This window comes from Condylura cristata, unplaced genomic scaffold, assembly GCF_000260355.1.
Source record: "Condylura cristata isolate star-nosed mole 26May11 unplaced genomic scaffold, ConCri1.0 scaffold00019, whole genome shotgun sequence".
Classification (NCBI taxonomy): domain Eukaryota; kingdom Metazoa; phylum Chordata; class Mammalia; order Eulipotyphla; family Talpidae; genus Condylura; species Condylura cristata.
This window is the reverse complement of record NW_004567120.1, coordinates 21,288,563-21,312,330: the sequence shown is the minus strand read 5'-3', so window position 1 is coordinate 21,312,330 and position 23,768 is coordinate 21,288,563. Positions and strand designations below refer to the sequence as shown.

The 23,768-nt window shown below is 38.6% G+C and overlaps 1 protein-coding gene across 2 annotated transcripts in view; it reads right to left on the bottom strand.

Annotated features, from left to right (window-relative positions):
* Positions 1 to 9,220: 9,220 nt before the first annotated feature.
* The window catches only part of PLS3 (plastin 3), an 82,829-nt gene continuing 68,281 nt past the window's right edge, over positions 9,221 to 23,768 (bottom strand). For both annotated transcript variants that reach the window (XM_012727165.1, XM_012727166.1), the window contains exons 7-18: positions 22,743 to 22,824; positions 21,840 to 22,005; positions 19,543 to 19,685; positions 17,462 to 17,488; positions 17,091 to 17,186; positions 15,465 to 15,660; positions 14,253 to 14,331; positions 13,334 to 13,448; positions 13,003 to 13,136; positions 12,265 to 12,388; positions 11,658 to 11,782; positions 9,221 to 10,455 (exon numbers count right to left, since the gene is read on the bottom strand). In XM_012727165.1, coding sequence (XP_012582619.1) covers positions 10,323 to 10,455; positions 11,658 to 11,782; positions 12,265 to 12,388; positions 13,003 to 13,136; positions 13,334 to 13,448; positions 14,253 to 14,331; positions 15,465 to 15,660; positions 17,091 to 17,186; positions 17,462 to 17,488; positions 19,543 to 19,685; positions 21,840 to 22,005; positions 22,743 to 22,824 — 1,420 coding nt within the window. In that variant the 3' untranslated portion in view covers positions 9,221 to 10,322. The remainder of the gene's footprint in view (positions 10,456 to 11,657; positions 11,783 to 12,264; positions 12,389 to 13,002; positions 13,137 to 13,333; positions 13,449 to 14,252; positions 14,332 to 15,464; positions 15,661 to 17,090; positions 17,187 to 17,461; positions 17,489 to 19,542; positions 19,686 to 21,839; positions 22,006 to 22,742; positions 22,825 to 23,768) is intronic.

Genomic DNA, 23,768 nt, shown 5'->3' with positions numbered 1-23,768 from the left:
TTGCGACACCAGGGAGGGCCTGTTTCATTATATTTTTAAGAAAAAACCTTGAATGTGTTTTTTTGAAAACTGAAATCACCAGTGCTCAGATCCACTCTCCAGTGTGCCCACCATTAAAAGAAACACTGGAAAGAGATTCTTGGACTCTGCAAGAACCCCAGAGTAAACAGCTCCTTAACTCCACATAATTTCCTGCTGGTATTCCATTCCCTACTGGGACCAGCACTGGCTCAGGCCCCTCCAGCCACTTGCTAATTGGCTACTCCCAGGCTTGTGCTCAAGCTCTGATTCCCAGAGCTTTATTCTCATCCATTTAGTCCCTTGTTGTTTGGGCAGAGGTGGGTGGGAATTTCCAGGACTGGAGGTCCTAGAGGACAATGAGGACCCCTGAGGTGCTTTATCCTGACCTGGCTGGCAGCTGCCTTTTTTTGCATTTTAGGTCAACACAGGAAATCTTAGAATACCCTCCACTCTGAAGGGGTGAAGGGAGGTGTTAATACTCTGCCAAAATTTCCCCACCTTGTGGAGAACTAAAAGTGAAAAAACTTCCACTTCCTCCTTCACTGGATTTTCCATATCCTTCTCCGAGGAGGTTCTGCTGAGATCCCCAAGCTGAGATCCAAATCAAAATCTTTTTTCTGTCTCCATTCTCTGGACAGATACAGATGCAATGGTTACTCATTGTGCTAGGCACAAATGGTTTTGCCTTTGGGAGTGGGGATTGCAAATACTTTGTCCTCTATGTAAATGATTACTGTGCACATTTAAAAAGATGCTCAACAGCTTTAATCATTAGGGAAATAAATATCAAAGCCAAACTGGGCACCTTATTACACCTACCAGGACAGCTATAATAAAAAAATTGAAAAATAAAGATATGAAGAAACTGGAATCCTTATATACTGCTGGTGTTGCTTCACTTCAAAGCGACAATATTAAAAACGCTAAACGATATACTGCAAGGTCAGTCAAAGGCAGACAAGCAGGTGTGAGATCACAGAAAGGAGATCCAGAACAGAGTTCTTCACTGGAGAGATTGGAAATATTAAAAGAACACACACACACAAGACTGAATGAAATTCAGAGAAATGTAGCAAGCACTTTCAATAGAATTAAATTGGCAGAGGAAAGAATTAGTTTTGTTATTTAATCTTAGTTTACCCTGGTGTGAGGTAGAGGCAAGAGGGGGAATCTGATGCTTTAAATCCCAGTTTGAAGCTGTTCACCTCTGCCTCCTCTCCTGCTGCTCCCTTCTGCTCATTCTTGTGATCTGTGAAACTTGAGTCTCCTGAGAGGGGAGCTTAGTCTGGACCACAAGCCTCATGCCTCAAGATTCATGGGGTTTGGCACTCACGTGACTCCTGAGCAGGACAGTGTGCGCCATATTGTCTCGCTGTGGCTGCAAACATTGGCTGTCACCGCCATGCCCCCACCATGGCCTTATCACTTCTGAGGGGCTGCAAGTTTGAACCACTCTTGGTGCTTTCCAAGGTGTTAGCAGTTATAGCTTGAGTCCTCCTCCCTACTGCATGACCCACTACGGTGCCTAGCTTGGCTCAGCCTGGCATCTCTTTGACCTCTTCTGGGCGGGCTTCCTGTGTCTACAGTGGTCTCAGAGTTTCCAATGTCTCTGTTGAAGTCTACACTGGTACTCAGTATCCAAGGGCTGCTCAAGTCCCACTTCCAGCTGCGGGCCTCTTGGAGCAGAGGCCCTTTGGTTATGTGCTACATGTTACAAATGGGAGTGATGCCAGAAACGTCTTCGATCCTCGTTTGTGTGATTTCCGATCCACCTTTGGGAAGAGGCCAGATCACCTGTGTCAGAGGGTTAGCAACATCTCTCAGACACTCCTGCTGTCGATGCTGTGCCTCCACAGTGTGAGGCTAATTCTTTCCTCTGAGAGCATTTAATCATCTTTTTTTTTACTGTACAGTTGAATGGCATTAAACACTTTCACATTGTTGTGTCACTGTAACAACTATCCATTTCCTAAACCTGTTCATCATCCCAGACCGAAATTCCTACTCATGAAATAGTGACTTCCCATTTCCTGCCTAACTTCATTGCCTGCTTACCATTGTTCAACTTGTGTCTATGAATTTGCTTATTCGATGTTTACCATAAATTACAATCATATATTTGCCCTCTTTTTTTATGACCCTCTGGCCTAGATGCTTAATTAGATAATAATATAATTTGCCTGTGAGCCAATCACTTTAAGAAACTAATGTGAAAGACTACTATTGGAGAATAGGATTAATCAAAAAGCCATATGGACTTTCTAAACTAGTAGTCCCATTTTAAAAAATGAAATGTGCCTTTTCCCCCCCAGATTTTGGTAAAGCATAATTTTAAAATATATATTGTTTGTTTAATTAAAGTTGTATTACTTTTTATTGTGGTAATATTGGTTTGTAACACTGTATGTGATTCAAAAGCATAGCTTCACAGCTCTTGAAATGCATGTTAACATATGACATTTACCACAAAACACCCATAATCCTCCACAACAGTCCATTGGGTTCCAGTCTCCTCTTTGTTCCTCACTGCCACCTTCCTTCTCCAATCCCTTATTTCCGTAGTCAGATTTCTAGGGTTTGTCTTTATTTAGTGTTTTTTTTTTTCTGTTGCTTTGCTTTGTTTCTTAATAATTCATATATGACAGAAATGATCTGGTGTTTGTTTCTCTCCTTCTGACTAATGTCATGCAGCATAATCCTCCTTACTAGTTGCAGAATTTCCTCTGGAGTCACGTGTAAGATTTCATCTTTTTAGTAGCTGAATAGTATTCATTGTGTAAATAAGTATACCACAGAACAACTTGAGCTTCAATCCTTCCAACACTTTATGCTTCCACATTCCTTGCCTTATCTCTGGCTCTAAATACCCTTCTCTGAAGGGCCTGTTCAGTTTCAACACGAGTAAAGGCAAGTCCAGTAGACTCCAATTACTTTGTCAGCCACAGGATGGACCTATCCTGATTGGGTTTCTCTTTTGTTCCTGTACTCTCAAGTTTTGCCCCAGCACAGGTCCTCAAAGTTCCCCCATTGTCCCAGCTCCTGGCCTACAGATGTAGTTTTTGATCTTCAAATGTAATATTCCATACATCAATTTCACTCTGCTGGCTCCTGCATCCTTGTAACTGTACAACATTCTCTGTCTATCTGGAACATAAATTCCTGCCCCCTCTGATATGGCTGTACCCTTGTAACAGATGGTAGATGTCTAGAACCGCAAAGACTGTTCCTGTAACACACATGCCTACTGTTATGGGCTCAGAACACTGATGCCTAAGTGTACCCCATTACAACCTCAGGACAAAGATTCCCATGCAAAGTCAGACATGGATAGGATAGGCTCAAAGGGTACCACAGCTTCAAGTTTATATCAAAATCTTTGTCAGATGAAAATTTTTGCTTCCCTACAAAAGGCAAGCCATTTCCCACAAGTTTAAAGGGTTCCTTACATCTGACAATAGATGAGGATTTGTTGCAATTTCATCCAACACCGTGTGTATGTTGGTATCATAGGACTCACTAGGCTTAAGTAAGGACTGTTTTAAGTAAGGAGCACTATGCCATTTGGCCACTAGATGGCAGGAATTCCTTAACAGGAGTATAATAGGAAATAAAACCACAGCCATTCTAGGCAAATCAAGAATTTCCTGAGTTTCAGTAAAAGCCAGGGAAATTTTGATCCTTTTGTTTGTTCCCACATTGATAGCTGTCCTCTGTACTTTTGCTCTCCAAATTTGAGACACTTTCTAAGGAAACCACTTTAATCAGGAAAGAAAACCGAAGACTCTGTGGAAACAGAGCGTGTGCACAAGCTCTCCGTTTTTTTTTTTTTTAAGATTTATTTATGCATACAGAACTGAGGTACAGGCCAGAGGTGCAGGGGGTGAGAAGATTCACCAGATATGAGTTAATTCTGATAATGAATCTCCTCATATGTATAGTTATCTCATTGGTTCTGTGTCTCTGAGGAACCCTGACTAACACAACCACCAAGAATGGGGTTCAGAGAGTCTTTGTCTTGGTGCCCACATCAAGGTGCTGCATGGAGAAGGCATGGGAGCTCTGCATTCCCACCCATGACTCTCCTTTGACTCTTCAGAGTTGTATTCCTTTTTTTTTTTTTTAAGATTTATTTATTTTACACATACAGGCCAGAGGTGCAGGAGTGGTTAAGAGAATTCACCAGAGACAGAGTGGGAAGGAGAACAGGCAGATTGACTGAGTACCCTGCTGAGGGGAGCAGTGGGCGGGACAGGAAAGTCTGCCTCGCCACGTGGGTCACCTCCGGGTCTGGGGATGGAAGTCTGCACTGAAGCTACTGCAGCTAGCTTGCAGTGCTGCGTCCTAACCCGATGTGCCACCAGGGAGGGCCAGAGTTCTATTCTTTATGAGTTTAGTGGGTTGGAGCAAACTTCTAACCTGTGGGGGTAGAGGTGGGACTTGGGGAAATTTGTGATTTATAATCAATTGGTCAGAACTGTATTGTTGTAATCCTAGGGCTTATGACTGGTGCTTGAATTAGGGGCAGTTTTGGGAGACAGCTACTAACTTGTGGATTCTTTATTGATTCTGGGTAATTAGTGTCAGAATTAAATTGAATTGTTGAACACCCAGTTGGTGTCTGTAGAGAAATGGAAACTTGCTTGGTGTGAAAAATTCCCACACAGTCTCAGAAATGCTGTAAGTGGAAAGTAGTACAGAAGATACTTTCAGAAAGCAGGGTTAATTCTATCACAGAAAATTCTAGTACATCTATCTAGGAGGAGGCAAGGATATAATAAGGCTAACTTTACCTCTGGGTAAAGAAGCAGCAGTTCCTCACTGTGGTAGCTAATGTTACTTGTGAGCTGGACTGGGCCATAGAATCCACAAATATTTGTGTATCCCAGTCTGTGTTATTTCTGGGCATATCTGTGAAAGCGTTTCCTGAAGAGATGAGCATTTTATCAACAGGCTGAGTAAGGCAGCTGACCCTCCTCACTGTGTGTTTTAGTCACTCGGTTGGAGGCCTGAGTAGAACATGAAAGCCACCCTGGGGGCCCAAGGGTTTAAGCTTCAGTACCATGCCACTGTGGCATGAGTTTGATCCCTGGCCAGGTGACCCAAATGGCGTGGCAGACCTTTCCTGGCATGCCCACTGCTCCCCTCAGCTGTGTTTCAATCTGCCTGTTCTGCTCCCCGCTCTATCTCTGGTGAATCTTCCTGCTCCTCCCCTACCCTCTACCCCCCCCCCCATTCTGGACTACATCCCAATTGTTGTTTGCACAAATAAATAAATCTTAACAAATGAATAAGAATGCCTCTGAGGAAGGAAGAATATCCATTCTCTGGCCCTCAGTCCTCTCCATCCCTCAGACTGGGACTTAAAGTGTTGGTGTTCCAGCTCCTGGTTTTTGAACTCAGACTAGAACTATACAATGGGCTCTCCTGGGTCTCCTGGTAGAGATAGCAAGCAGTAGGATTTCCCAGCTTCCGCAAACAAGTGAGCTGATTTTTACCAAATGCATATGTATACATATAGGTCCATGTACACACACGGGCACACAGTTTTTAATTGTTTGTTTCCCTGAAGAACCAAACTCTAACACACTCTCTTTGCCAGATATTAGGGTGAGAGAACATTGGTCATGGCTGTGGTTTGGACAATGTTTATGGCTTTCTGTGGTCAGATATGACTACGAATGATCTTGTTTTTGCCCTGGTCCATTACTCTCACAAAATGGTCTCACTGGATGTTGTTATTCTGTGAAATTATCGCTGTTTAGCAAGAGAACACCAAGGCCTATTTCTGAGTGCAGGGGCAGCACCTAGCCAAGCTGAGGCAGAGCTCATACTGTCAGGCTAACTCCTGCCAGTCAGGGCACAGCTTTCTCTCTGTCTCCCCCTTTGGCCAGTGACAATGAAGTTCTCCTGCAGCACATTAACCCGCGATGGCCTGATTTCCGCCATTGCCACAATTTTGCCACAGAAAGTTGCATAGAATGTAGCCTGAGCTTGGAGCATCCTTTGGCCTCTCCTGGTGCTTTTGTTGAAGTGTGAGTTACATGGTTGCCTAATTTGACAAAGGCTGTAGAGTTGACAAGAGATGACACCACCAATTTGGTGATGGAGTCCTTGCTTCGTTCCCAGAGGAACATCTAGCAATTAACCAGAAGGATAACACCCCAAGAGTGTCCTGTGGCTTCAGGTGGGGCTAAAGCAACTCTTACTGCTTATTGGGTATAAGCAATAGACCCCCATGGTTCCTGTGTAATGGAGACAGTACCCCCCCCCCGCCCGTGCCTATCCAGAAATATGTTGAATAAAAAAGAAAAGTGGTTTGTGACACCAGTATCTTGGAAAAATTGGGGCAGTCATTGTATCAGTTTTTGTGCTTAAACGTGAGTATGTTTAACTTGAAATGTATTCAGTCACTGAGATCATTTCTTTACCACATTTTACTTCTGTATCATTAATTTAGGAAGTTAAGCCTCAAAGTTGTAAATGTTATTGTCATCAGCATTAGGCTTGGCAAAGAAAAGCCCTCCTAACAGGCTTCGTTTTAATTTAAAATATCAGTAAAATATTTTCTTATTTTTCTCTCCCTTATAAGATTTAAGGGTAACTCTTTCTATTTCCTTATGGCCATTGCAGGAAATGGAATGATTGGGCATGAAAGAATCTTACTTGTTTTACTTGTCTGAATTTGGAGCCTGGATTTGAGAAAAGAAAAAAAATTCAGAACAGTTGTTAGAGGATACAAGGTATAAGTAATAAGTATATAAGGACAACTATTTACAAGCAATTTTGGAAAACCACTCTAGGTTTTATTGATACTAGAGAGGTAATTGGAGGAGGGAGCAGGGGAAAGGCTGCCGCAGTTTCTCATATTAGCCAGGAGAGGGAGCCATTTGCCCATCTCTGAAACATAAACGCCTGTGTTTTGTCTGTGTTCAAAGATGCTTTACGCAGTGCTCTTGTTTTTGTCTCCTTTGGTCACTATCTCTGAGCCCTGTAGATGCTGGTGTGCTGTGAAATTGTTTATAAACATAGGAGAACAAGGTCAGGATCTGAGAAGCAAGTCAGCTCTTACATGTCAAGGGTTATTTTTCCATCAGTGATACTGGACTATGAGAGCAGAAGTTAGTGATGACACATATGTCTTAAATATACTTACAGTCTAAGCTGTGAAGTCTTACAGGGAGCCCCTTCCGTGAGCTAATGAGCATAGCACAGGTTAGAAATGGGATTTTGGAACAAAGACGATAGATCAAATCTGGACCGCAAGAAGTCTGATTTTTTTTTTTTTAACCTATCTGGCTTCTTTTATTTCCAGTCAAACTTAGAAGAAACTAATCACCAGCTAAAACATCACTTTCACAATGACGATTTTGTTGACCGCCCCCCCAACACACACAAACACCTGCACACATTCTATTTACCACTGTCAAAATTATTCCTTTTCTGTGGCTTAAATGGACTTCACAATAAAACATAACACAATTTTTTATTGTATCTTGGTTTAAAAAAGAAAACCTTTATTATGTCTCTAAAAGAAGCATTTTTTTTTCTAAAAAATGCTTTCAGAGTAAGTTGGAAATTGTGAATTTAGCCTGTGTATTATATATATTTATGTTAAATTTTGGAAACATGATAATGTTCTAGTTATGAAGAAGTCCCTTTTCTCAGAAGATTAATGTTGAAGTATTTAGGAGTAAATTAGGGTGTCTGCAATTTACTTTAAATGGTTCAGCAAAAAATGGGTATAAAACAAATGGTGAACATAGATGAAGAATACATAGGTGATCACTGTGTAACCTTTTAACCTCTCCATAGTACAAAAAATGGTATTTGCCTGATTAGTTTATTAAAAGATTTATTAATCCATGCATACAAGAGCTGGGGTGTTGGCCAGAGGTGTGTGTGTGGGGTGAGGATTCACCAGAGACAGATCGGCTGGGAGGAGAACCGCTGGATCCACTGGGATATACTGCTGAGGGGAGCAGTGGGTAGGTCAGGATAGGTTTGCAGTGCCATGTGGATTACCCCCCTGGCTGGGGATCGAACTCAGGCCATAGTGGCTGGCAATAATTTGATATAATACTGAGACTTTTTAACCTCTGTGCCACCAAGGAGGCCCCAGTATGACCTTTTTTTTTTTTTTTTGTTATAACATCTTGAGTGGGTGAGGGTGACAGGACTAAACTGTTTTTCTTAGATATCTATTTGTGGACCTGATATGTTTGCAAAAGCAGAATTGTCAAGTGTATTATGCTTATGTCTATAGAATTTGTAGCATGCTTAGACATGTTTTCTCACTTTCAGACAATAAATAAAAAACATTTTATAATATCACCATGCAGTTCCTCAAAGGGCTGCATGTCCTTTGTATGTATTTTATAATATACATTCACACAAAGCCTTAACATAGCACCAGGAACCACTGGTTGTGAATTAGAGGAGCTTTTTCCTGCCATGGGACGTTGCCATGGCTGGAGATATTTTCATTCTACACAATTGGGGATGTGCCACTGATATCCAGTGAGTAGAGGCAAGAAATACAGCTAAACCTCCTACAATGCACAAACATCTCCTCCCTACTCCAGCAAAGAAATATCCTGGTCAAAATGTCAATAACAGTAAGACAGAGAAGGCCTGCCAGAAAGCAAGTCTCCTTCCTGGCTATACAGGTCCCAGTTTTTCTGGCCCTCTGTATACCAGAGAACATTGAAAAGATTGATTCGGGGCCCTCCCTGGTGGCACAATGGGTTAAAACACAGCACTGTGAAGTTATCACAGCCACTGCAGCACAAGTTCGATCCCCAGCCAGGGATGTGACTCACATGGTGCAGCAGACCTCTCCTGACCCTCCCATTGCTCCCCTCAGCAGTGTACTTTGTCACTGTTCTGCTCCCCACTATCTCTGGTGAATCCTCTCACCCCCTGCACCTCTATATGCATAAAGAAATAAATCTTTAAAAAAAAAAAGAAAATATTAAGTGGGATGGGAAAGAAAGAAAAAGAAAAGAGTTGGTTTAGGAAATTTTGTGTTATGTTGGAGGAAATTGTCTCACCCATTCAGTCCCTGTATTTTAGTTCCAAAAACTTAATTTTAACAAACATAGTTTTATACGGCGCACCAGAATAAGTTAGAATATTGGAGGAAAAACCCTGGCAAACATCACTGGCACAGCTCGAACAGACAGATGCATGAAGAGACTAATTATTATTTAAATGACTTTATTTCAACGAATACATTGCTACCAGATTACTTCACTTTTCAGAGTTAGAGTAACACTATGATCTTGAAAACTATAGCAAACAGCTTGACAAAAGCAAGAGTATATTAAGTTCTACATATATATTTTTATATTTTAGTGACCACATTTCCTTGTCTTAGGTGTAAAACTCAAAAATTTATTGTACACTTAGCATACTTGTCCGGCTGTATCCTAAGTTCTGAGCATACTCTCTCCTCAAAAGTGTCAGATTCAACAGCATTTTAAACCTAAAGAGAGAGTTTGATGGTATAGGTTTTAAGACAAAAAATTATAATTGAACCAAGTGTTTTAAGACAAAATATGTCAATTGTTTACAGCTTGGGTGTGAGAGCGAAGATGCAACTTCAAGGTACATTTTTCCTCTACTTATAATGTATACGTTTTACTTATTTGAAGACCCCCTTAAAAAAAGTAGCAAAATCAGCAGTCTTATTTAATGTAATCAAAATATTCTTAAATGTACAAAAAAGGATCATGTAGAAAGAATATTGTAAAAAGATACTGATTTTAAGAATAAAAGAATATGAAAAACTTCTATTACATTCTGCACAGCCAGTTCCACAAATTTTCAGTTCTATAAAGATAAACAAAGGATACTCATATCCAAATACCCTCTGAGTACAGTCCTCAATTAAGAACTACCACACTGGATGGAAAGCAAAATTATTGTCTAATAATATTCATATCCAATCATCTAAGCAAGTCCTAAGAGGTGGACAGTCTAAGAGGGGAAAAGATACATAGAGAAAAATAACGTACAGCAACGGGAACTGTCAAAGGCGGCAATCTAGGACGAGAGAATAAATGATTTGGCTAAGAGCACATTTCAGTTGTGCCTGACAAATACAACTCTGAGTATGGGAAAGATGAATTTTTTTAACACTCTTCCCCTGAAAACTCTCATGTTGAACTAGGCTTGTTAATCAAAACGGAAAGTCGTTTAAATGACCAAGGATTCCTTAAGCCGTGAACACTTCACCTGGAAACAGCTGACCTGCTAATCATGCACCTGGAGCAAGGCTGCTTTTATTCCACCTGGTTATTTTACACTCTCTTCATTCCCCTGCCCATCAAGCATGCAAACACCGTCATGACCATCTTGGGCTTTACTTCCACAAGGTCTTCAGGGAGCGCATACACCCTGGCTCCAATTCTTCTAGCCATTGACACTGCGTACCTATTTTTTGAGAAAACAAAAATTAAGGTGAAATTCTTGCCTGTGGAGGAAAAAATAGGAGGCAACTATTTCCCTTTATATTATCATTTGGGTGGGATACAAAACTATTTTGAATGTTCAAAAAGGAAAGCCTTCACTTTCATTATTTTGGTTTTGATATTACTGCTGAGTGACACCAGGTTTTTAAGCCCTATTATTTGGGACTATTAATATTTATTCACTTTTCTTCTCCAATATTAAGGGAGAATTACTGTTGGAGCACTGACTCCACGGGTCTCACTGAGTATGCACTCAGTTAGTAGATGCTTTCATGTGATCTTAGAGATGTGGAGCGGAAACTGAGGCCAGAATCAAAGTAGATGTTCCTCAGATAAATGCCTGTTTACTTCCAAACACTCAAGGGAAGGGAGAGAGTCTACCTGGCACATGAAGAGAGTGGCTGGCCCAAGGAATGGGAAGGATAGACAAAGGCTGGGAAGAAAGACCTGATGTGTCCAGCCAGGAAAACGTACAGGTGTACAATTCAATGGATACATGAGGCTTTCTAGGTATTTTATACTAGAAATCTTTAAAGATGATCTAGTTTCTGGGAAAAGAGATGCCGAGAGTTCTTTATACATTATGGATATTGAATCTTTATCTTCAAGGCTACAAATATTCTTCAAGGAAGGAAGAAATGATATGCCGAGCTGCAGAGTTTTGTAGTAATGCTTCACCCATAGCAGCTATGGCTGATACTCAGTGTTTACTAGTAAAGCGTTCATGGGTTATCCAGGACACCAGGTCATTGTCCAGGTATTTGGTGAAGAAGGGAAGGAACCATTGGGAAACATCTTTGCCTTCTCAATATCATTGAACTGCAGGAAACATTCAAGGCAGAGTGTTTTGCTGAGGGCTAAGTTATCTTGCCCATTTGGGGACCAAAGAAGATAAAAACATACACTACATGATTTATGTCATCCACTAACGCAACCACTAACTGAATAAGCACTTAGGTCAGGCACAATATCAGGCTGTTATACATTTTTCACTGTGAACTTTACCAAACCACTATGGCAAGTTTCTTTGCCACATTTTACTTATGAGGAATCAAAGAAGTTTCCCCCCGTCAATACCATCTTAAGTAGTAGAGCCTGAATGGGGATCAGATCTGCCTGGCTGTAAAGCTTATGCTCTTTCAGGATATTATGCAACATCCTTACTTGGCGTTGTTGTGCTTGTCATCTTCTGTGAGATTGCCGCTCTTGACAAGGTCATAGTTAATGCATCCTGGCTGGATGGCATCAATTAAATCCACAACGGCCAAACTGGAGCTGATCGTCTTGTCCTAATGTAAAAGGAGAATAAATCTAATCAGGTCAATAGGTAAAAATGAATTTGTGATTACTAAAAGCGTCAAAAGCGGGAGCCTCCCTATGTCGCAGGGTTAAAGTCTCAGTACTATCAAGCTATTGCCAGCCACTGTGATAAGAGTTCGAGCCCTGTCCAGGGCAGTGACCCACATGGCGCAGCAGACCTCTCCTGAGGAGCTCCCTGCTCCCCTCAGCCGTGTATTTCAGTATATCTGCCTGTTCTGCTTCCCACTCTGTCTCTGGTGAATCCTCTCACCCCTGCAATACCCAGGTGTTATATGTATAAATAAAAAATACTAACCAAAAGAAATTCTAAAAGCAAAGTCCAGAAAACGAAAAATTAATCTTGGCCATCAGCCCTAAAATAATTCTCACAAAGAAACCAAACGGCTGTCCTTCCAAATTGTAGATACTTTCTAGCAAACAATGTTGAATATACAAACTCTGAAATGTTTACCTTGAAACTCTGAATGGAGGTTGATTTTCCAGCTTCACTCAGTGTTCTGTTCACCCAGCTTACAATGATGTCATCATTAGCTTTCTGACCATCTCCAAGATCTTCAAGGACATTGAGGGTGTATCTAAAAGGTAAAACAGAAGAAAAGGTCACAATCTATGAGAAAAAATGCAAACACTGGAAACACACTTTACCCATTTCATTGGGTTTTGAAAGACTGAATATTTCATGGAAAAAGATTCACTGTATAAAAAACACTACAAGTAGCAGTTGCTTGCTACTGATCTACATTTTTACAGAGGTGCTGGTGGTGATTTACAGTGTTTAACGAACAAGCTCAACACATAATATACTAGTCCAGCAGCAGTAATGATGTAAATAAACTGTGCTTTATGATTGTACCTAGTCATTATTAATGTTTTTAAATATTATAGTTAAGACAAACAGATACACAAGAATATTCATAATTCTGGCTCACAAATTTTTTATTCACTGACATTAGATAATTTGGCTTAAGTTTCATAGGCTTCCTATGATATAAAGGAGCTAGGGATGGGTGAGTTGCTTAACTTCCAGCCATCTCCCACAGAATACCCAACACATATTCACCACTCAAGGGTGCTCCGCAGCATAAGTACAAATTTTCACAGCATGGTCATTGACAGGCTTGCTTAAAAATAGTGAGACTAGTTAAAGATCTATGTAAGAATGAAGCTTATTAAGCTAAAATTGCCATACCTTCTCATCAGCTGCCAGACTAATGCTAAAGTCAGCGTTTGGTTCCCATCATTCAGGTCTTGCCCTCCAATGCCAACCAGGGAGAATTTGGCAGGATGCTTCCCTAATTCAACAGCATAGTTGCAGTTTTCTAACTGCAAACATACAAGAGTAAATGGTTAAATGTATAATGTGTATGAGATACTTGGTGCACCAGCACACAAATAAATAAGACACGGGGACACAGTTACTGTCCTCCTGAAACCCAGAGTCCAGAGTTTTCCAAACAAAAGAAACAAACTGAGAACAAAAATAGTCTGTAATGAAGACAAACAGCAAGTTAATTATCTACCTTTTTCATGTTGGCTCCAAGTTTAGGATATGGAGGTTTATTAACCTTACTCCAGTCCACGGGAACTTTAATTCGTTCATACAACTGTAAGATGACCAGGGCATCTTGCAGGTCACTAACAATTAAAAAAGAATTTAATGAGTGCTTTCAGACAGCTGCGCCTTTGTTTCCTTAAGCACAACAATACAACACTGTCAAACGAGATATATAAATCCATAGCTACTACTCAGTACTCCTATTTTTCTATCAATTTGTCAAGAAAGTATAACTAAAACCATGCAATTTATTTAAATGAACTTATCAAGCGCTTACTGCTCACAAGACATTATTTTGGAAGCTGTCCACATAGGACAAAAAGCCCCGACCTTAAATTAGTATTAGACAGAGGCAATAAACAAGTAGATGTATAAATGAACAATATGATCTAGGGGTCTATATAAGTTGTATGAAGGTAAAAAAAAAAAAAACCCTACAGTTAAGTGTTAGAGAATGGCAGGCAGTCGTCATTATCAAAATCTCTGCTTGGATAAAATATAAGAGTGTGACATCATTAGATGTAGAAAGGAACATTCCAGGCTAAGAGAACACAACAGTGATCACAAAGGCCCTGGGATATTGTGGACGTCCAGTAAAGCAGTTTCTTAATCTGTCACTGTTTCAAAATATAAAGCTTCTGCTCCAAGGTGCTCGAAAGACACTGAATGCATTCTTTCACTTATGGTTAATGATCAAGTAAAGGAAAAATCTGGAATTCTGTATATTTGGAAAATGATAATAGAAAATGATAATAGTTACCACTCAACATTTTCTGTTACAAACAATTGTTACAAATTAACATTTGGCAAATGGTTAGAGCTGTAATTATATGCATGGCAGCCATTCCTGACCTACATAATGGTTTAGATCACAGTAGGCTTACGCATAGAGATGGTTCACATGAGGATTAACACCAAGAGAATTCATCCAGTTACGGAAGGTTCTTTCTTCACGAGTTTCTCCTATTAAGAATATGTGCAAATTCATTGATTCATTAAATATTGTCTATATGTACCTATAATGTCAACCCATATATAATATTATTTTATTTCCTCTGTACAGATTTAGGTTTTATCTAATATAAATTTCCAATGGAGCATTCTTTCTAAAATCATACTTATTTTTAATTTGTTGAATTTTTTTAATTAATTAAAAAAATATAACTTTATCTCAACCAGTTAAGCAACTGAGAGGTTAATGAGCACTTAACAATTGCCTTCCTTCTCCAATATCTCCCCAAATCTCCATGCAAAGTAACCCCTGTTATCAGTTTAGTTTGTATTTTAAAAATTTGCTAAGGTTATATGTACCTATACTCATATTAGCTTACATCTTCTCCTTATTGATTTTAAAAGACTAAATTACACATGATTATACATTTTTACATGCCCATGTTGCCACGACAAATTACCTTGAACCTTTGAAATGCAAAACTATTAGCATTTTAAAGACTACATTTCATGCGTATATATTCTCGAAAATGTACACTTTTTCTTTCTTAAATTTTAACAGATAACTAATATATAGTTAGTGTATATTATTTTTCAAAGTAGAAAAGTGTGAAAGAACTGGAGCTAGTTCCAGAGAACATGACTATGGAGGAATGTAACATAAATACTATATATTTATAGGTCATATTTCATGTATGTGCATTTTTCTGTTGTGCGCTTTCAAAACAAATGATCTAACTCTGAAATATGAACAAAAAACATTTTGTTTGTGTTTGCTAAGGTCCCTTAGCAAACTGTTTACATGCCTATCTTACCACAACAAATTACCTTGAAACTTTGAAATGAAAACTATTTGCATTTTTAGTTTTCTAAGACTATACACTTAGCAGTTTGCTAAGTGACCTTCATTCAACTATGTGACCCTTAGACTATTTTAAACCATTTCTATGATTTCTTTCTTTACTAGTTTCAGCCCTCTCTATCAGTTGCCACTGTTTGCTCAGGGCTTGGGCGAACTGCTAGCAGGGCCCTGCTAAAGGAAAGTCAACCAAGAAACTTATGAAACCAAGATTATTCAACCATTATGGTCTTAATGTCTCTACTCTGTATTCCCATCCCTGAGAATTTAAGAAACCTGTAGTTACCTTCTAGTAGAGTCCAGTCAATATCTTGATTCTCTGGCTTAGTTAGTGCTGGATATTTATTAAACAGATTAGCCACAAAGGCTAAGTTTAGTTTGGGGTTTCCACTGACAACATCAGCAGGGGTAACAAACTGTCTGCAACCTAACTTATCTGCTTGTTGGAGCATACTCTCGGCTCTCTTTAAATCATCTGTTTCCTGTTGAAGTAAAATAACAAGTTATTTTTCAAAACCCATACTGAAAATATAGAAATGTTTTCCTACAACGGAAGGCCAGATAGAAAATTCTACGTTGTCTTAGTCAACATGTGGTACTTATTACAAAATTGTTTTGAACGCAAGGGGTAAAAAATGGCTGCGTCGAATATGCAGTACCTTGAAAAAGCCCTAGATGTCACCAAAATGTATATCTAGGGACAGAATTTTTTGAATTGAAGTGGGATTACATCTCTCATGCCAAAACTCATCAAGAAAAAAAGGTAAAGCTATTCATATTTTAAAATGAGGCCCTAAAGGAAGTGTACAGAAGGGTTCCGAAGACCAAGAGAAATGTGTGAAGAAAGGCTGGGAGGTAAAATGAATTTGTGTGAGCAAGAAAGGTGTACAGACTAGTAGGACGTAACACTGGCTGGAAGAGCTGGCACAAGATGTAAGACTGCTAAGAGTTAACAGTCAACAGAGTCAACAGAGAGTCCTTGAATCATTTGAATGAAGGAAAAGACAAAGAAGGGAGTACTTTGAGGTGACCTGTTGGAGAGGAGCCATCAGTTAGTCTCCTGGTGCCACTGACCCAGGTGTAAGATCACCTGGCTAACGATCCCACACAGCTCCCTTAGTGCACAAGACACTGTCATTCATATCAAGAGTAACCTGAGCGTAAGCGTTTCACATTTAACATAATGGAAAAAATATAAGCACACACATTGGTTACAAATGCACTTCTGGTAAGCACAGTATAAATGGTTTAATGAGCATAATTCATTTATCCTGTTGCATAATAGCCTACAAATGTGGATTTTTAAAGAATTAATGGAATGCATTCCACATCTAAAGGGTACAAAGAACTAAAGAATCCTGGAAACTTGAGTCTAAACAGTCTACTCTAATTCCTGCCTTTGTGGATGAGCAAAGTGAGAGCCAATTTGGGGAAGGAACATGTTCAAGGTCACTGAATAAATTAGTGATATAAACAAAAACATGGTCCATAACAGTGATTTTCCAAATTGGATTTCATGGATCAGAAATTTGTAAACACATGAATGTTACAGATGTATGTATGAATGAGTAGCCATTAAATCTATCACTGTGGTTATAATACAACTTCTTAGAAAAGGTTAATCTCTAGTGCTTATTTTCTCATACTTCCCTTGAATATTTTGTATCACCCATAAAAACCAACAACCATATAAACCAACTCCAAACCAGTAATTATGAAACAGACTAATAAACTACCAAAGTAAATAAAAGCTAGCTTTTCTGTCTCTGCAATACATCTATAGTAATCAATTTTAAAATAATGCTTAAAATTGTCAATACTATTATAAGTAGTTATAGCTCATTTTTATTTCTATGAAATCAACCATGTTATAAGACTGTAGAATTGAAAAAAAAACAACACCTATACTTACGTTGAAACCTGACATGTTAATATCTATCCGTGGTTCACCTTCCTTTTGTCCTTTTGGTGCGATTTGATTGAGAAGATGGAAATAAGCTTTGGAATCCTACAAATGAATTGAAAATGTCAGTGAGATCACCAATTACAAAGAATGAATGTATCCTATTGTTCCATGTTTGGAAGGATATTTGCATTGGATTTTGTGAGACTATATGACACAAATCTGTTTTCTAATCTAACAGAAAATTTCCTCCCAAAAGTCCAGCTATCTAACCTTACATTCTATTTTAAGTATGGATGAACTGGACTTGAGGATGACTTTACAATTTACTTAAGTGATCAATAAAATAATGCAACTAAGGATATAACTAGTTCTGGTACCTTCACTGAATTACTGAAGTCAATAAGCTTGCAGAAAAAGCAAGCAAGAAAAAATCGTCAGAAGAGAAGAAATCCATGAAGCATAGGGAAAGAGAAAAGAAACAGGTTATACAATTACAAAGTACAATATAGACTATAACCTATGGAGAAGAGATTAGCTGTGTCAGACTTATTTAATTGTAAATGACAGAAAATTTCACTTGGTGAAATAAAATTTAACACTTTATCATCTCATACGTAACCAAAGCTTCTGTTTTTGTTTTCAGTCTCTGAATTCTCACCACTTGGATCGTTTTGTTTGGAAACCCAATCACAAAACTAAGTGGCATTGCTCATATTGGGGGTGGCATGGGTGAATTCTAAGAAAACAACTTGAAAACCACTGTATTAGTGAAAACAAAAGGGCCTTTGACACACATATCATGTAATATTCTGTTTCTCTGGAATATGAGAATAGGAACTAGCATGAAGACTCCTTAATCCTGAAATGCCTTAAGACTACCTTCCCACTATGAGAGTTCTCTATTTACTAGGCCTGGAAAATCCAGATAAACTATAAAAGACTGGTTTGCATAGTAAACTCAGTAAATTATGTATATCCTGATACTCCGGTATAGTTGATTAAAACAGATTACCGACTCTAACTCCAGATCTACCATATGTAAATCTCTGAGAGCTGCATAGAAAGCTGCATTGTAAATAAGTTACTACCCAAGTGAGGTGAATACAGTGTCCTAAAGGATTGTAAGAATGGGAAAAGTCAAGTAAGTGAAAGCCATTTCAGAACAATTTATGAAATGCAAATCGAGATTCTTCCATGTGTGCGTATAGGATTTCCCTTCTTCCAAGTACACGACCATATAAAAGTGTTTACACTTCTAATTCCCTACTGAAAGCACACAGATAATTCACAATCTAATTTTATGCATCTGAGAACAGGTAAAGGGGAGACCTAGAGGTGCTCATATTTACTACCCTGAAAAGAACTTTACAGGTGAAAATTTGATCCTGAATATAATACTCACACATGTGAATAATCCTTTGTTTTTTAAAAAACAATTATTCAAAGTAGCCTTCATTTAAAAATATGATTTCTTTTTGTAGATTCAGAATATGTCCCAAAACATAAACTCCATTTACAAAGAGTTTTGAGGAATAAATCTAAAGCACAAGCAAAATATCCCCTGTCCATACATGCATAAATTAAAAGGGTGGGTGTGCTGGCTTGTCTTATAATTTGGGAACTATCCTAACTCTCACTAATAAAAATCAGTACTAGAAATACCCTATTACTTCTTCACATTGTTCAACAGATTGATATGATCACAGGCTGTTTTTGTAGTCTCACTGGCAAATGATATCTGGTGAAGATCCTTGAGTTTTCCTATATGCTAACATCTGGATTTTGAAGCGCCCAGTTAGTGAGAACACTATGGTATTTGGAAACAGTCACTTTGCTCTCTCCCCCGGAGAAACCAAGGGGCAACAGACATGGTAAACAAATGCTGCCAATTCTCCTTCCTTTGCTAGTTTCCCCTCTTGCTCCTGCTAAGCAGCAAGTGACAAAATCCAATTCACACAAGAAATAATTGCAGGTCTTTTTCACGCCAGGCTCTGTGTTTGAGGTGGAGGATTCACAGACACACAGATGAGAACTCATCACCACCCTCAAGAACCCAGACTCCAAAGGTGTTGGACATGACAGGAGAGGAGCCCAACAAGAATAGGGAAGAATCTTGAGGCCCTTTCTTTCTCTTCTAGGCCTTTATTAACAGATTACTCTAAGGCCTGGGAAAGGCAGCAACACAAAGCAGAGTCACGCCATCCTTTTATACTCCAAGTCCGAGGTGGGCAGAATGCAGAATGCTAGACTAACATACCTTTAGCTTGCTCTGCACAATGCAAGCTCCACTTAGAGCTAGTGCTCCTCACTGGGCTCCACCTCTCTGCTAAAAATCTACCTTTAGGTCCAAAAAGGCATCAAGGCTTGCTACTGCACAGATAAGACTCTCTCTCAAGCTAGGATGAAATCCCCCACATCACACATATCCCTCCAAAGTGTTACAGTTCTTTGCAGTTACCTTGATATCTGCACTGAAGTTGTTGATTTTTTGCCAGCCTGAGTTTTCCAAATGAAAGTTTGCCCATCTAAGCAGAAGCTCTTCTGGAGACAATTTCATAAGCTCCTCTAGAGTCTCACCATCTCGCAGCAATGCAGCCAAGGCTATAGGGGAAAAATTATAATAGTGGTCAGTACAACTCTTTCGGCTTTTGATACTCTGCTAAATAATGGAGGTGCAAAAACTAGCATGACCTAGTTCCTGTTTTTTAGGTACTCATTGTCTAGTAAAAGATAAATATATAAGTAGATAATTATATGAAACCGATGGACGCATTGCATTATGAGTAAACACAGTCAGTATACATAATAATTCATTGTTTTCTTTATTCTTTTTCACAACCCAAATACCAAATAAGGTAGAGTTTTAAAAATTAACATTTTCACATTATGTCATATATTTACATAAACTGTTCTGGGAGAGGATGTATAAAAATCTTGGATTCTTTTACAGAAGCTTTCGTTAAAGGAGTATAGAAACACTGTAGTGTCTAGATTTGAGTAATTAGTTAACTCTCAAAGGGTTAAACCTATCTTAAAAGGGTTGTAACTCAACTTCCTATTTTCTGACTCTTTTTTCTTGTGCAGAAGTGGGGTACTGGCCAGAGGATGGGGAATGAAAGGATTCACCAGAGACAGAGTGGGGAGCAGAACAGGCAGATCTACAGAAATACACTGCTGAGGGGAGCAGTGGGCTTGACAGGAGAGGTCTGCTGTGCCATGTGGGACAGCTCCCTGGCTGGGGACTTAACTTAGCCTGTAGTGGTGATAGGGATGATAACCCTGAGATTTAACCCTTAAGTCACCAGGGAGTCCCAATTTCCTATTTTTTATAGCGAGTAACATGTAAAGTCTGCTCAGTATTTTTTTGTTGTTGTTGAACTGACTATGTGGGAGAAACCAAGAATTTGGGGGTAAATATTCCCACAAGTAATAAATAGAAACTTGGGTGCTTTTTTTTTTAAAATAAGATTTATACATACATGTATGTGGGTCACCTGCTTGGTGGGGGATCAAACTGGTGCTGCAGTGGCTTCGGACAGCTCCACAGTGCTGCGCTTTAACCCCTTGGGCCACAAGGGAGGGCCCAACTTGGGTGTTTTTATACAGAACTATCTAAATTTAAGCAGCTTTATGAAGAAGTTATGTAGCTTTTCTGTCATAATTGCCTCTCATTAAATAAAAGGTTTATTTTGAATAAGAAAACTAAAATAGCTTGATTACTGAATATATCTAAGGAATTACTACATCAGACAAATTTCATGTTTCATGGACCCCACTTCACATCATGTCACATTGGCATGCAGGGATGTATGTAAGTGGCGGCAGAGACAGAATGGCCATTTGTATAAACCTTTCCTTATGCTTCCTATCTTTACCAAGTCGAAGGATACAAAGGGTTAATGGCCAAACAGCTCTGCAGCTGACATTTTGTCAAAGATTAGTAATTTTATTTTGTGTTCTCCTTTAACTTTTTCAATGAACTTCAACTTATTTAACAAGACAAATACCACTATGAAGAAGACCAACAATGAGAATAGTGTTAGTTGTTCAAATAAGCATACTTTGAGTTGACTGGAAATGGAACTAATAGTCTTGAAAGTGCAAAGACATCTTGTAATGGATAAATGTGTCAAGTAAGACTTGACAGACCATTATGAGACCTTGGGAATGCCGACAACCCTAAATATATATGCTTTCCCCAGAGTAATTAAGGATTGAGATGATGATTTCCTGGAATAAAATATGAATAGGGAGTGGCTAATGTAGAACCCATGTCAAGTTATTGAAAATAAGACAAGATGTGATAGAAAAACCTGTGCTGTAAGGATGATGCTTCTGTTGGTGCAGTTCATGTCCACCAAAGGTGGGTTAGTTCTGCCTGAGGAGGTCTAGTTCTATGACAAAACTGAAAAGGTATTAAAAATAGGTGGTAGTGCATAGTGGTGCAATTGATCATGGGGATGAGGAAGGGGTGGTGTGGTCATTGAAGGAAAGAATAAATATCAAGTTTGGGGACCATGGAAAAGCTCCTTAAACTCTCTTTTCAAGTCTAAAATGAATTCTAAAGTGCCAGCCCAATGTTAATTACTACTAAAGAAGAAAGTTATAATTAGACTGTTTTCCTGAATGACACTATAGCATTACCTTGTGTTAATTCTCGTTATTATCTAATCACCTCAATTAAGCAAAAGCATGACAGTCTGCATGACTAGAAAAATGCAGTAAACAACTTTTAAATAATGACTGTTCCATTACCTTCATTCCTGCTTAATTCAATGTCAGCGAACAAGCCGATCTTAATGATCTGCCAAAGCAGTCCCAAAACCAGATGAGGTTTCCCAGCTCGCAAATCCTCTGCACCGATGTTCACAACATGACACCCAATGGCAGAAGCAGAGTTCAGTGCCAAGTTCAAGTTTTCCTGCAAGACAGCCAATTTACACACTTGCTTGTTGACCTTTCCATTTTTTAAGAGGCTTATTTCCCCCTCTGGTGAAAATAACACTCAAAGATCCATACTTGGTCCACAGAAAACAATTTCCAGATCTCTGTGTTGGAAGTATAGCTAAAACAAATCTCATCCTAATCAACATTGTCTTTCCAGAATTCCATGGAAAGTAAACTTGGTTTTTATTTGGTCCCTTTTGAAGTACAATGACACTAAAGAAAAGAACTGCTGGCTAGATTGTCCTATTTGTAGAAATGCTACTGTATATACCTGAAAGAATTCTAGAAGTTACCAATCTCAACATACCAAGATATGCTCCTGCATGAGGAAATCTTGCTATATTATAGTTGAAAAGTCACTTGATAGAAAAACAAAAAAATATTCCATTTCTTAAGCCTGCAAATTAACTAAGAGCTTGAATATTTTTTGTTGATTTCTGCATGTTTAAACATATATGTAATAAATGTAGGAATGCAGGGCTTTGGAGTTAGACTTGGACCTTAACTTCAGTTCCAACATTAACCTTGGACAAACTCAGAAGCCTTCCTGAGTTCCAGTTCTTTTCTTCGCAAAATCTGGATAAAAATCCTGAAAAACCAGGTTGTTAATAGAATTAAATGAGAAAAAAAAAAAAGCGCAGAGCTCATGATTTATAGACCAAGTCCTCAAATAGTGGTTTCATGGAAGATGGAGGGTAAAACTATGCATACCTGAATGATGAAAGGGGTAAGTTTCTTCTTGTTGATTGCTCTTTCATCAATTGTATCAGGAACTGAAAGGTTGATCATTTTACTGAAAGAAAAATTTTAAATGAGTTGTTCAAATTTAAAGGATTTGTAAATATTCATGTGTTTTTATATATTTCATGTAATCTGGAAAAAATATATGACTTTTATTAGGTGAACCACAAAAAAATAAACATGTGAAAAATTGAAATTATCAAGAAAAGACCAAAATGTTTATAGTAGTTGGGTATCTCTGACTGGGGGAATTGGGCATATTTTCTCATTTTTATTTTTTTTGCATTTTCCTCATTATTTTATAAGAGTGAGTATCATGGATTTTAAAAATACACTATTGAATAAATAAATGTTAAAAACAGGTTCTTAGAGAAATTGTGTCCTTTCTGAATTATAATTCACAATTTAAAATTATCCTTTATCCACAAAGAGGTAAAATTACTTGAGCATACGATTCTTTCACTCATCAAATATTCACTGAATACCTGAATGGTGGGCTGGACACTGTATTTGGTACTCTTCCAGTAATGGGGAAAAAAAGGTATATTAATTTGATGAGAATCTATAATTAAAATCTCATTTCTAAAATATGGAGTTAAATGCTGCCCTAAAACCTTTTGTTTCCATACAGAAAACCATGATTCTTTCCATGCCTTGCCAAAATATTAAGTAGTACCACATAATTCTTTCCATCGAAATACATGGAGAATTATGTTTTGAGTGCCTACATTTTTAAATCAGTTTTTCCAAGTAACCAAAATGACCTTATTGAAAAACAAAAGACTTTTACATAGAGTTCACTGTCATCTGAAGTCTGTCTGCTGTGCTTTCTCGGCGCTCTACAGTTAAAGTTGCTTAATACAAATACAGAGCCCTGCGAGGTGAGTACAGTTATCTGAGGGTGGAGGCGATAATAGTAGACAGAAACTCAAATGCAAAGGGCTTGACTATCTCGCTTACAGTGGCAGAGCTTGAGTATGTACCCAAGTGCATCAG